Genomic DNA, 14525 nt, shown 5'->3' with positions numbered 1-14525 from the left:
CCCCCTTGATCAGTGCATGGTCTTCATTGAACTTGAGATCTTCAAACCCTCTTTGAAAAGCTGCTTCCTGCCCAGACCTTGTTCTTCACACAGAACTGGACCACCTTGATGAACTGGTCCGCAAGAACACGATCTTCTGCATTGTATTTTAGGGGCAGGCGTCGAAGCTTCTTCAAGTGTGCTTCCCTCAAGTTTGCGAGCCAAATCGGATCCAGTATCTTAGCAATCTCAACTGTCACTTTCTTTTCAGAAATCACTGCTTCCCCAGTCTTGAGATGCACGATCCAGACGCACACAGCTTCTCTAAATCTTCCATCTTGAGATAAACGATCCAGATGCACACAGCTTCTCCAAATCTTCCATCTTGAGATAAACGATCCAGACCTGAAACACTTAACCCCGGATTAAGAAACTTGACCCTGGAGACATCGGCCCAAACCTGGATCCCAAACATAAATTCCAATACCCCAGAATAAACAATTGAAATATTAAACAACCAACATTTAATAACTTATTTAAACAATTTTCACAACCCTAGAGTATTCTTAATAAGATAACTCGCACATAGAAACAAGAAAGCAAAATCTTTTTGTGATTTTTCAATTTGAACTAAATTAAGGATTAAACCTGAGAACATATTTACACTAATTTTCTTTTTGTGAAATCGGAGCAAAGGAATCATATCGGTTTTACTGTCAGTATCCAACACGAAACCATAGCATTTAGCTTTAATCTTTTAGTATGATGTTGACAGTTCAAGACGTTCAACGGTATTGTGGTCCACTTAAGTTTTAGCACGCTTTCGAACACTGTTTTCGAGATATGAAATTAAGTATATTAATAGCTGACAGTAACCATGTTTACCCACCTCAGAATATACTCCCGTATCAAGGTATGCGCGAGAGATCATCTTACTGGTGAGTATACCATTTATCATCTGTTTTTGACGTATAAGCTAATGTGAGATACTCACTTATTTGGGATTGAAAACAAGTCCTTTGTGATAGAATCACTTATTGAGGAGGAACTTGAATTTCAGATGCAAAGGGCACAGGAGCAAGTCCATTGTGATAGAATCACTTATTGAGGAGGAACTTGACTCCCGCAAAATTTGTGGGACATGTGATTGTTTATCACTTATTTGGGTCGAATGCATCAAGAATTAAGGATATTTACACGTATGTATGGTATCATGGAAGATCTAGACTTGCGTCCCCGTTATTTTCGGTAAAAGAAACAACCATGATACCCAGATGATAAACAGCATAAAGACCACGTATCTCAGAACCTCGGCAATCTATCAAACGAAATTACGGTACCAAGACCATATATCCGAGAGATGTGCCACACAAGTTACGCAGTTCATTATGTTTATATACCAAAAACAGGTTCTTATTTACGCGTAAAACCTACCGAAGCAACGTATGATGAAGCTGTCACAATTAACGGTTAATTTTATGCATATAACCATAGTCCTGCATTAGACACGACTAACCGATGTGCTATCATTTCCCTTATATCTCAACATGACTTCATTTTAGATTTTTCAAATGTTTTTGTATTTTTCCTGAAATTTATCCTACAACTAAGTAAAATATTTTTGGATTTTTCAATTTTTCGAAAGCGGTAAGAACTATACAGAAAAGATTAAATAAAGTTTCTATGCGAGTTTAGAAAGCATTTTACTCTGGGTTGATCATGCCAATCATTCGGACCAGATTTTCAAATCTAGCCCGATCGAATGTTTTCGTAAACAGGTCGGCAAGATTATCCAAGGTGTCTACCCTAACCACTTCTATTAAACCCTTCTCAGCACAGTCGCGAATAAAATGATGCCTAACATCTATGTGCTTAGTGCGTGAGTGATTTACTGGATTGTTTGTTATGGAAATGGCAGAGTTATTATCGACAAGGATAGGAGTTCGAGTAAAATTCAAACCGTAGTCCCTCATTTGCTGCTGAATCCACAAGACCTGAGCACAACAGCTTGATGCAGCAATGTACTCGGCCTCGCACGTGGATAGAGAAACGGCAACTTGCTTTTTGCATTGCCAAGAGACAAGACGATTCCCAAGAAGTTGTGCGCCGCCAGAGGTTGACTTTCTGTTCAGCCGGCACCCTCCGAAATCTGCGTCAGCATACGCCATCAAATCCAGACCACCTTCAGCTGGATACCACAATCCAAGCTTAGGCGTCCCTTTCAGATATCTGAAAATACGCTTGACAGCTTTCAAGTGCGACTCCTTCGGAGTTGATTGGTACCTAGCACACAAACAAATAGAGAACATAATATCTGGTCGTGAAGCAGTAAGATACATCAATGAACCTATCATTGCTCGATATAGAGTTGGATCCACTTCAGGATCTTTCTCATCATCGGGTGAAAGCTTGAGATTTGTCGGTAGAGGCGTGTCATAGGGTAAGCTATCTTCCAATCCAAATCTTTTGAGAATCTCGTGGACATACTTTGTCTGATGCACGTACGTCCCGGTTTTTTCTTGACTCACTTGAAGACCCAAAAAGAATGATAACTCGCCCATCGCACTCATTTCAAACTTTGACTTCATCACCGCTTCAAACTTTGACTTCATCACCGCTTCAAACTCACGACACAATTCTTCATTTGAAGAACCAAAGATTATGTCATCAACGTAAATTTGCACGATCAGAAAATCTCCCCCTTTCTTCAAAATGAACAGTGTGGAGTCAATCGCACCACGCGAGAACCCATGCTCCAAAAGATGCTTTGACAACGTCTCGTACCAAGCTCGAGGAGCCTGATGGAGACATAGAGAGCCTTGTCCAACAAATAGACTTTGTTGTCTAACCCTGGAGCTTCGAAACCCGGTGGTTGGGACACATACACAGTTTCATGCAATTTCCCGTAAAGGAAGGCGCTTTTCACATCCAACTGATAGACTTTGATACGCATGTGTGCAGCAAAGGCTAGAAACAAACGAATAGCTTCCAGTCTTGCCACCGGTGCATAAACTTCGGTATAATCAATCCCTTCCTCCTGATTGAAGCCTTGAATAACCAACCGTGCTTTGTTTCTGATAACGACACCCTTATCGTCTTTCTTGCACTTGAAAACCCATTTCGTGTTGATTGCATGTTGGCCCTTCGAAGATCGACCAAATTCCACACTTTTAACTTGTCGAACTGAGCTAACTCTTCTTGCATCGCCTCACACCAAGAATTATCCTTCAGAGCCATTTGATAGTTCTTCGGCTCTATCTGAGAGATAAAACATTCATGCAGGCTAAGATTGTAGATTTCTTCTTTCTTGATAGCAGAGAACAGACATTGCATCTCTGAAATACTCCTTCGCGTTTGCACTCCAGCGTTTGGATTCCCAATAATATTATCAACAGGATGATGAATATTTGTTCTAGGAACTGGGATTGCCGGAGCTTGAAGATTGTTTCCCAAATTCGACTGAATCTCCCCCTCAGCATTTGCATTACTACTAGAAGCTTCACCATTACCAGAAGACGCAACAACATTTGGATATGCTGAAAAGTCAACGTATAGATCACCACTTGTAGTTTGAGCAGCTGCTTTGGGGATCTGCTCAGCAACAACATCATTTACGATCGAAGAATCAGCGACTGGAACATTCGAAGACACATTAGTAGGAATACTTGCTCTCCAGCTCGCATCCACTTCATCTTTGTTCACAAGATGTGTGTATACAACCTCCGAATCTTCTTCTGAAACATCAGGAAGATCAAATGAATCAAATAATTTATCATAATCATAACCGCTTTTGGGACCGAATTCGGACGGTGGAGGATCGAAACTCAAAGGAGTTATGTCAAACACGATCTCCACTGTTCGCTTCTTGATGTTATAAACGCGTTTGTTTGGAGTTCCATTGGCATAACCCAAAAAGAACCCAATTTCACCAACTTCCCCCATTTTCGGAGTATCCTTAGTGCGTTTGATAACACACTTAATCCCAAAAGGCTGAAAACCAGATAGGTTCGGTTTCCTGTTTTCAAGCAATTCATAACACGTTTTATCTTCTCTTTTGACAGTAAGCACATGATTTAACACATAACATGCAGTGTTTAGCGCCTCGGCCCAGAAGAAAATTGGCAATTTTGATTCAGAAAGCATAGTGCTGGCCGCCTCAATCAGGGTACGATTCTTCCGTTCTGCAACTCCGTTCTGTTGAGGAACATATGGAGCGCTGAACTGATGAATTATTCCCATTTCCCGACATAACTCATCCATATACTGATTTTTAAACTCAGTGCCGTTGTCACTTCGGATTTTCTTAATAGGAAGTGAATAATTTTTCTCAAGTTGTTTGAATAAGTCTCTTAAAATACCAGTGGTTTGATCCTTTGTTTTTAAGAAAAATACCCATGAGTAACGTGAGAAATCGTCAGTGACAACTAAGCAATAAGACATCCCACCAATGCTAGCAACATGGATCGGGCCGAAAAGATCCATGTGAAGCAATTCAAGTGGTTTTTGGATCGAGTTAGCTGTTTTTGGTTTATGAGGCTTTCGTTTGATTTTTCCTTTTTCACATGATTCACATTTGTTGTGCATATTGAAACTACGTAAAGGAACCCCCAACACCAAGTTGTTTTTCACTAAGTGGTTCATTTTTCGCAGATGCACGTGGCCCATTCTCCTATGCCAGAGATACGATTGATCTTCAGTCGCCTTTGAAAGTAGACAGGTCGCTGGAGCAGACGAGTTAACCAACGGGCGCATGTCCATGACATATGTGTTGTTCACCCTTGGAGCTCTCATAACGATCCAATCTTCAGGAACAGCAAATCCCGGACGCAACACGAAGCAAGCTTTATCAGTGAACAACATCGTGTACTTGTTATCACAGATTTGAGAAACCGACATCAAGTTATGCTTCAGTTCTTCAACGTAGTTCACTTTATGCAGCGTAATCTTTCCATTTGACACAGAGCCTTCACCGGTGATGTAACCACCCTTTTCACCGGCAAAGTTCACATAACCACCACGAATTTGTTTAAAATTGTTCAATAATTCTTTATTTCCTGTCATGTGTCTGGAACAGCCACTATCGATATACCAAATATAGATAGCCCTCTTCAGCTGCTCCTACACTCCCCAACAAAAATTTAGTTAGAGTGTGGGACCCAAGCCATGATGGTCTTGGGTCGTCCTGATTCGTCAACATAAGAAAACTCTTTGAAATAACCATCATCGCCTCTGTGTCCACCATTTCCAGTTCGGAAATTGTTGGAATGAGTCCCCGTAAATCGTGGATTATACGGAGTTGACGATCTGTTGGTATAACCAGAGTTTCCATACCCTCGGCTTCCATAGTTTTGGTAACTGTAATTTTGATTCCTGGGTGACTCAAAATTCCTACCAAATCTAGGAGCATCTTCGTGTCTTGAGAATGATCGTGGATGATTATCCGAATGCGGTCTTTGATTTGGAAATCGGGGGGGTGACGCATTTCGATCATTCACGTATCTGTTCTGTGCATGAGGTCTAGCATAGTTGTTGTTCGAACCTCCAGAACGTTTGTCATTCTCAACTCCTTGAAAGGTGACATGATTTTGTCGTCTGTGAGGGGTTTTCTCACGAGTATCATGTCTTTGAGGTACATTTTCTGATCTGTCCCCACGGTTAATAACAACGGGTTTCTCCTCTTGATCCTGATTTTGTTGTGATTTAACATTTGGTTTAACATCAGGTTTTACTTCTTGTTTAATCACTTTGTTTTTCTCAACCTTTTGATTTTTACCATTTTTCTTTTCAACATTAACTGATTCATTTTGTGGCTTGTTAACAAAAGGTTTCTTTTGATCAGGATCAACAAGTGATTTACCCCTGTCATCTGGACAGTCTGCTGCTAAGTGTCCTTTCCCACGACACTTGTAGCATTTGCGAATTTTCGCAGCGTTCTTCGGACGTTCCTCATGATCGGTCGAAGATGATGAGGCGTTGGTGGAATTTTTCAAAATTTGGTTCACAAACTGAGAGTTGGAACCTGTTTCGATTTTTACTTCTTCTTTGACAAAATCCTCCCCTTTAACAAACTCAGTTTTAGGGACATTTTTCAAAGTCTTTTTAGTTTTCCCACGTGACTTAGGTTTTGACTTCTCATTTTGAACTTGATTGAAAATTTCTAAAATCTTGTTGCTTATCAAATTTTCAATGTTTTCAAGGTTCACCTCATTTATCTTTGAAATTCCACTCTTCTTCGACTGATCTGAGTCAGTGACTTCATCTGGCTCAGATTCTGACTCACTTTGTGGTTCAACTGTCAGAGGGGTTGTTGGCACAAAGTTTGCCAATTCAGGATCGATGCTTGGCATTGATGTATAATTATGGTTTACCGGTGGAGGCACCTTGTTATAACCAATGCCAAACATTCCTTCCTCAGATTCTTTGAGACGTTGGCTGTTAATACAGAAGTTCATCACTTCGGATGAATCCCTGAACTTTTCAATCTTTCGTTGCAAATCTAAAATCAGATTATCTTTTTCCAAAATGATTTTATTCTTTTCCAAAACACAATTTTGATTCATTTCAAGTTCAGATTTTAATTCCTGATTTCTAAGATTACCCACAGCCACAAGTCTCTCAAATTCAGAGATATCATTTTTCAGTGCTTTTATCTTAATTCGGTGTTCTTTATCCGAATTAGACAAAACAGCAATGAGTTCTCTGGATTTTTCTAAATCTGCAATTAAGTTTGTGTTATGAAGTGCATATCTATCAATCTTAGTCACAAACTCAACACATCTAGCACATCGCTTATCTACAGAAGATGATTTTACCTCAATTCCAGCCATGAATGCACAAGCCTCGTTTTCTACGGAGTTTTCTTCCAACCTTTTAGCTTCTGCATCCGCAAATTGCTGCATTTCAGCTGTGGAGATGTTGAATTCAAAGCGTTCACCCTTTTTTCCATCTTCTGTCTTGCTAGGCTTCTCAACAGTCTCTTCGATCGAAAGACTTTCATTCTCTGCAACATTCCCCGAATCCAATTCTTCCCCAATAACCTCAGCTACAACTGCAAGTTCCTCAATGCTAGTCTCTTCGACAACCTCTTCACACACTTCTTCGTTCACAATTTCAGCTATAAATGCTTGTGACACAATAGCTCCCGAAATGTCTTCCAAGGCACAACCCCAATCATAAGGCTCAGTCACACTCTGTAGAGGTTGAGCCACCATAGCGTTGTTTATCGAAGGTGTAAGATTTTCAGACCCACTTGAACGAGCACTTGAGTTAGAGGTACCAGCTGATGAATTGTTGTGAGGTCTTGAATTATTTCCTCGGGAATTGTTGTCAGATCTTTCCATTTTCGGCTTTCGACAATCACGTGCGAAATGCCCGTAGATACCACAGTTGTAACATTTTACTTTGGACATGTCGACTCCCATTCGAGTCTTTGTCTGACCTCCTATGAACTTCCTACCCGTCTTCAACAGAAACTTCTTCGCTCTTCGGACTAACAGTGCCATATTGAGTTGTAGATCAAGTTCTTCCATTTCATCTTGATCTATCTGATCAAAGTCCTCATCGAGACTTGACGGTTCAACAAGCTTTCCAAGACAGAAGTTCTCGTAGGCAGTCATGAAGGATGCCAACAGACTCATGTTTTCTTCAATCATCTTTAAACAGCTTGCATCTATCTTAGGAATGTTCAGGCTTGTTCCTTGAGATTTCTGAGCTCCACTAGAAGAGTACATCCCTTGATTTGAATTGTTTGTTCCACCTGAACTGTCATTGTTGCTTATGAAGGCGTGTTCACTTGCAGGACCTTCATTTTCCGAATACAAAGCAACACCGACTCCACCATTACTACCCTTATCCGTTGGTTTCGAAGCCTTATACAACTGAGGATCTTGGATCTTCTCAAAATCAGATGCTTGATCTTCCATATTCCAAGCGTAACCCCTCAGTTTCTGAACAGCTTCTTCCAATGAAAGCTCTTCGTAGAGAACACCCTCTCTGATCAAAGCGGTGTACATATTCCATTCTCTCGAAAGACAATTTAGAAACTTCTCAACCTTCTCGAATTCAGTGTAGATACCCTCTTGACTTCTATCAAGTTCGCTCAGCAGATGATAAAATCGATTCACTGTGTCATCAAATGATTCATTCTTCAAAGCCTTGAACACGACGAATTGAGTCTTCAAACGTTCGAGACGTCGTTTCTTGCACATTTCGTTTCCTTCATATCGCTGGATCATACTATCCCACAATTCCTTTGAGCTATTTCTCTTACGGAACGTATGAAGTATAGATTGTGTCATTGCCATCGTTATCATTGACATAGCTTTCTCTTCACAGTCATAAAACTTCTTCTGGTTGTCAGTGAGTGCCAAATACGTATCAATCGTCAATGTACGTACTGGAGTAGCTCCACATCCTTTGACAATACACAACCAGATTTTGATGTCTTTTGCTCGCACATACCTTTCGAAACGCTCTTTCCACTCAGGAAAATCAAGTTCGTTGATCAACAAAGGAGGTTTGTCGTTACTTCCTACCTCAGCATTGTGCTTGAGGTTTTGCACCATTGTAGTCAGATTGTTGTTTGCCATTTCAGAAAACAACAGAGAACTTCCAAGCAAAAACTGTGTCACAGAAGACTTTTTCCAAGTTCAAAGTGAAATGTCTGAGCTTTAATCAGAGTGTGAAACCCGGATCACAGAACCTGAAATAAAACACAAACAAAGCTCGGACTACACTGTTAGAACTTTAAACTCAGACACCCTAACAGATGGAAAAATTCGGACAGATTCTAAACTAAAAAGAAAGGTCGGACTCTATGAATTTAAAAGAGAAAAAAAAAAAGTCGGACTATATAAAATATTAAGGAAACTCGGACAAATGAAACTAGATACAACTCGGACTAAACTAACTATAAAAAATTCGGACACTACTAGGCACTTAATAAACAAACTCGGACTCAATGATATAAACAAAAAAACCTCGGACTCAAGGACACACAACAAAATTCGGACACTAAGATACTTAATAAACTCGGACTAATAGGACTATCATTTTAATAAAAAAACTCGGACTAAGACTCTTTTTAAAAAAAAATCGGACTTAATATCTGAATTAAAACTAAAACTCGGACTCCAGAAGTAAGCTAACAGAAATATGGACTCTCTATATATTCTAAAAGTAAAGATCGGACAAATGAAACTATATATAAAAAAAACTCGGAGACTCTATACTAAACTAAAGGTCGGACTACTAAGACTAAAGAACTCGGACTACTTAGATATAAAACTTCGGACCATATATTAAAAGAAAAACAGATTAAAATCGGACTCAAGGACTCACTCACTTGTAAAAAAACTCGGACACTATAATAATTTTTTTAAAAGTCGGACTTAAATAAATTAAATAAAACTCGGACTTAAGACCCTTTAATAAACTCGAACTTTAAATATCTAAAGAAAATCGGACAATTCTCTATAATATATAAAATTCGGAATATCTAAGGAAATTCGGACAATTCTCTATAATATATAAACTTCAGACTAAACTCACACTTGAAAATTCGGAACCTATAACTAATGAACTTCTACGGACTACTACTAAAGAACTCGGACTCTAATAAACTATAAAAGCTATAAAAAGTCGGACACTAAATACTAACAAAACTCGGACTAAGATCTATTAAAGAAGTTCGGACTATATCTAAAGGAAACCTAATTTAAAAATTCGGACACTATAGAAACTAAAATTCGGACTACCTGAGTTTAAATAGAACTCGGACAAACTACCTTTAATGGAAAAGATCGGACTAAGCTAAATCAAAAACTCAGACTGAATAACTCTAATAGGAAAATTCGGACTATGACAAAGCTCAGACTGAATGATTTGAAACTCAGACAAGTCTCAAAACTCAGAAAGAACTAATCTTCGGACTATCTCCCCAATGTGACTACACACTGGTTCAACAATACTCCGAAGACACAAACACAAAGTGTAAACCACGGACCAAGCTTTCCAAAGATCAAACTAAGAATCTTTTTCACCTTCAAACCTCTGATGAACAAGAAACAAAAACCCCTGTAAAACCCAGATGAAGAAAACACTAAAAACTCACTAAACTACTCAAAATCCATCATCAAATCACTAGAAATGAATGAAGAATCATGAATAAAACACAAAAACTCACTAAAATCTCACTAAACCCAATCAAAATATGAACTTTTCTCACCAAAACCTTCAAACTAAGAAACACCTACAGTAGTATGAGCACACTGCTCTGATACCACTTGTAAGGCCTCCTAATCCAAGATCTCACTCAGCTAAAGCAACCAACAGGTGTGCGGAATCCACCTGATGATCAACCACTGTAGATGAAACACAAGAATGCAAGGATTTGAGAGAGAAATCAAGAATACACTGAGTATTCTTGATGAAGATGAATGACGTCACTCACACAAAGCAGCCGCCAGACAAAACACAATGATTAGGGCACAGAAATTCACACAGAAATCGTTACCTTGTCTATTCCATATTAAAGTATATATACAAGGTGAAACCCGGACTTTCAAGACTAACTAGAAAGCCCGGACAAAACAAATAGCACAAAGCTCAGAGCTTTTGCCACAAAACTCAGACAAAAGCAACATCTATACAAAAACTCTGACTAAGTAAAAACCTTCCAAAACTTGGACAAATTGTCCCTAGGAACTTCTTGGGACTAACTTTGAGCACTTGTACAATAAAGACCCTAAATATTGGAAGACTTGCACTTATCACCAAAAGTGCATTAACAAACAGCTAAAGGGGAGTTTCATAAAAGTTATTTTAGTATTTAATTCAATTGTTTTGTAGGGTATTTTGAATGATAGGAAGTTGAGTAAAATAAGGAAACGTGGTTTCCAACCTAGAATAGGTTTTCTTGTTTTACAGGGGTCTTATTGTGTCAAATAGGATGTCTAAAAAACATATTATGGTGTGCATGTAATTTCCGGTTTGAATGTTATTAAAAGGGTCGATTACGTTTGATCAAATTTATTTTCTTCATCTTATTTTCTTGGTTAATTCTTGGGTTGTATCCCTGGGTTGGGGCCAAAAAACGCAGCCACACTAATTAACATGCAACACTTGTTGTCTTACTAGTGACAGTTTCTTCTCTTTAGATTCTACTTCAAAGGTATGAAGACTATCAAAAATAAATCTAATACTAAACTAGGAAACAATAGTTAGACAATTCGTAAATCAACAATGACTTACCTTTTATAAATGATCAAAACTTAAATCCAATTGTGGAATTCGATTTAACCTTCACGTGTATGTTATTGATTTTGATTGTATGGCTAACATATGGAAAGAGTACTTTGTTTAAACTTTGTTGGATGCAAAATTATATTAGAACTTCATAAAGAATACATGTATTGATTACAAATATTGGTTTAGGGGGTTCAAATTTATGTTTCTTATGTATCAAACTAATCAAATTAATGTTCTTTATGTATCAAACTAATCAATAGGCCCATGAAGTCAAGTTTTTTAATAGTAACACACACGATGCGGTACAAATGATTCAGTAAGAACTTTATGATACTTTAACCAGTGAACAAACGATGCGGTACAAATGATTCAGTAAGAACAGTCTATTGACTGTACAAGACACAAAATATCATCAACAAGATGATTAAGCACAAGAGGCTGTAGATCTCTCGAAATACGTGAGAGATTAGAGAGAGAAGAACAGGAAACTGATGTGTGTTGTAGCTTGTAAGGAATGATAGAGACTGTTGTTCTTATTCCACGCATATGCTGAAGGCTTATATAAGCCCAGTCTGCAAATCCCTTTTCCACTCCAGCCCAATGCCAGCTAATATCCAGCCCAAACTGAAGCAACGGTCAACTTTAGAGGCAGCCTCAAATCTCGCATAAATGGAAACAAGAACAAGAATAAGAATCAATAATAATGGAAATAAATAAAGTATTAAAACTGAAAATCGTTAATATCTTTAACACCCCCCCCCCCTCAGTTTTAATACCAAAAGGATTAGATAAACCTAAAGACTTACACATTTTGTTATGATCGGCTGGAAGTAATCCTTTCGTGAAAATATCAGCCAATTGATCACCAGAGCTAACACCAACAGTTTTAATTAACCCAGAAGCTATCTTTTCTCTAAGAAAGAAAAGATCAATCTCAAAGTGTTTGGTTTTGTCATGGAACACAGAATCTGCCGCGATAGATAAAGCAGCACTGCTATCGCATTTTAACATAACAGGTAAATCAATTTTAACTTGTAATTCTTGCAACACATTGATCAACCACATAATCTCACAAAGTGCAGCACACATAGATCTGTATTCTGCTTCAGCAGATGATCTAGATACCACACTCTGTTTTTTACTTTTCCAAGAAATTAAAGAATTTCCCAGAAAGATGCCAAAACCAGTGACAGATTTTCTACTATCGACACACTTTGCCCAATCTGAATCTGCAAATGCAGATAATTCGATTTTTTACTCTTTTTAAACATAAGACCAGCACCAGGAGCATTCTTCAAATACCTTAGTAATTTAAAAGCAATTTGAGAATGAGCGGCAGTGGGCTTATGCATGTGTTGAGAAAGATAATGAACAGTGTATGCTATATCAGGTCTTGTATGAGATAGATAAATTAACTTTCCAACAAGTTTCTGATATTTGCATATATCGACAAAATTTGAAGCTTCCTTTTTGCACAAGTTTGAAACAGAATAGTTTGGCTCAATAGGACAACTCACAGGCTTACAGCCACTCATGCCAAATTCATTTAGAAGATCCATACAATACTTCCTTTGAGACAAAGCAATACCTTCATCAGTTCTTATAACTTCTATTCCCAAAAAGAACTTTAACTGACCCAAGTCTTTGATTAAAAATTCTGATTTTAAAAATGTTTTGACATTATTGATTTCTTTTTCATTGTTCCCTGTCACAATTATATCATCTACATAAACAAGGAGAACAATAAACACACCATCATTATTTTTTATAAACATGGAATACTCACATTTAGATTGAACAAAACCAATATTTAGCAAAACATTAACAAGCCTCTCATTCCACATCCGAGGGGCTTGTTTCAAACCGTACAAAGACTTGTTAAGTTTGCAAACTTTATTAATGTTATCACCTGTTTTCAAACCATCAAGTAAATCCATAAATACTTCTTCTTTCAAATTTCCATATAAAAAGCATTATTGTTAAGTTCAACAACTTTGTTCTTGATAAACAAGAGTGGTATATTATCAGAATTGAGGTAATTTTTTTTATTAGATTGTATGGAGTAGATACAAATGTCTCATTTTTCTTTTGTATTGAAGGTTCTAGAAGGTAAGTTGGTTGCAGCCAAAGATTCAAACCGGGAGATAGAGTTAATGAAAGTTGGTAGAGATCTGGTAGATCTACATGAGGAGATAGTTCTCTTGTTAAATTACAGTGCTCTTAATTACACAGGTACTAATCTCTATACTTTTTCAACAAATAGTCAAGCGTCTAACAGTTTTGGGGACCAGATTAATCTAACGCGTGTGTCAGTCAGTTGGGTAAGATTTTGAAGTGGATCAAACGGGTCAAATGGACTCGCAATCATTCAAAGTGTATTCACAATGAAATAAAAAAATGACAATAGTTGTTGACGGGTCAACCCAAACACTTGACATGTATGAAAAAGTTACCTGTTTCGACCCCTAAATATGACTTGTTACCACTAATCAATACCATCACGGCATCACTTACGTGGTATGATGTCGAAAAACATGTCCACACTTCTAGTATAAACTTTGTTAACACGAGTCGTTCCATATTTGAAGGATTGGTGAAGATATTAAAGAAACACGACAAACTAAGTGGTAAACTAAGTGGTGCACTCGTTCGCTTGCCTTTCATCCAAAAAGTTCTAAACGAGTCGTTTTACAAAACCGACGTGCTAAACAATCTTGTGAAGAAATGTGAGACGATGCTTGGACAACTTTTCTCGATGAATGAACAACAATCATCCTCATTTGAATCAACAAGAAGAATAGAAGATGATGAACCCAAAGAGAAGTCTTTCATTGAAGTTCCTAAAGAACTAATCGACATCAAGAACATGGAGAACACGTACATGAAACTCACGCTTTCGGCATTAGAAATATTGAAGGAGATTCGAAGCGGGAGTTCGGTTCAACAATGTGTAAAGATGGAGGAAGTGTGAAAAGAAGTTCCTGTTTTAGAAGAAGTTGCTAAGTAAACCTGTAATTAACTCAAAATTTATGTGTAGTAACCTTTTATTATTCACTAGGTTATAGACCAAGTAACGCACGGATTGGGTACCAAAAATGATACTTATAATAAATAATTACATAGTAATGAAAATTTACAATTTATATGTATTTAATGCATAATAAACAATATTTAAAAAATGATTGAATATATACGTACTTTCTAACGTCTATGTAAAATGGTATGGTAATCATACAAAAACAAGAACAACAAAGAAATAGCGACAAAACGGCGACAAAAACTTTTATTATTTACCCAAA

At 37.7% G+C, this 14525-nt stretch overlaps 2 protein-coding genes across 2 annotated transcripts; one reads left to right on the top strand and one right to left on the bottom strand.

Annotated features, from left to right (window-relative positions):
• Positions 1–11833: 11833 nt before the first annotated feature.
• LOC110934167 (uncharacterized mitochondrial protein AtMg00810-like) lies at positions 11834–13070 on the bottom strand. Its single transcript, XM_035989792.1, has 3 exons — positions 12503–13070; positions 12003–12455; positions 11834–11886 (listed from the first exon to the last, which is right to left on the bottom strand). Exons 1-3 carry the CDS (start codon positions 13068–13070, stop codon positions 11834–11836), a joined length of 1074 nt encoding a protein of 357 aa, XP_035845685.1.
• A 55-nt stretch (positions 13071–13125) lies between these two features.
• On the top strand, positions 13126–14197 carry LOC110934173 (SPX domain-containing protein 2). The gene is made up of 4 exons (XM_022177362.1): positions 13126–13137; positions 13211–13261; positions 13326–13458; positions 13815–14197. The coding sequence occupies exons 1-4, from the start codon at positions 13126–13128 to the stop codon at positions 14195–14197; spliced, it is 579 nt and encodes a 192-aa protein (XP_022033054.1).
• Positions 14198–14525: the final 328 nt, after the last annotated feature.

The sequence above is a fragment of the Helianthus annuus genome, chromosome 1 (genome assembly GCF_002127325.2).
Source record: "Helianthus annuus cultivar XRQ/B chromosome 1, HanXRQr2.0-SUNRISE, whole genome shotgun sequence".
NCBI classification, from domain to species: domain Eukaryota; kingdom Viridiplantae; phylum Streptophyta; class Magnoliopsida; order Asterales; family Asteraceae; genus Helianthus; species Helianthus annuus.
This window is presented reverse-complemented; position numbering and strand designations above follow the sequence as displayed.

Coding starts and splice junctions, on each gene's coding strand:
- LOC110934167 (XM_035989792.1), bottom strand. CDS start 13,070: ATGTGGAATGAGAGGCTTGTTAATGTTTTGCTAAATATTGGTTTTGTT. Junction 12,456..12,502: donor GAAGAATGCTCCTGGTGCTG/GTCTTATGTTTA, acceptor CTGCATTTGCAG/ATTCAGATTGGGCAAAGTGT. Junction 11,887..12,002: donor AGGTTTATCTAATCCTTTTG/GTATTAAAACTG, acceptor CATTTATGCGAG/ATTTGAGGCTGCCTCTAAAG.
- LOC110934173 (XM_022177362.1), top strand. Junction 13,262..13,325: donor GGTATATTATCAGAATTGAG/GTAATTTTTTTT, acceptor TTTGTATTGAAG/GTTCTAGAAGGTAAGTTGGT. Junction 13,459..13,814: donor CAGTGCTCTTAATTACACAG/GTACTAATCTCT, acceptor CCATATTTGAAG/GATTGGTGAAGATATTAAAG.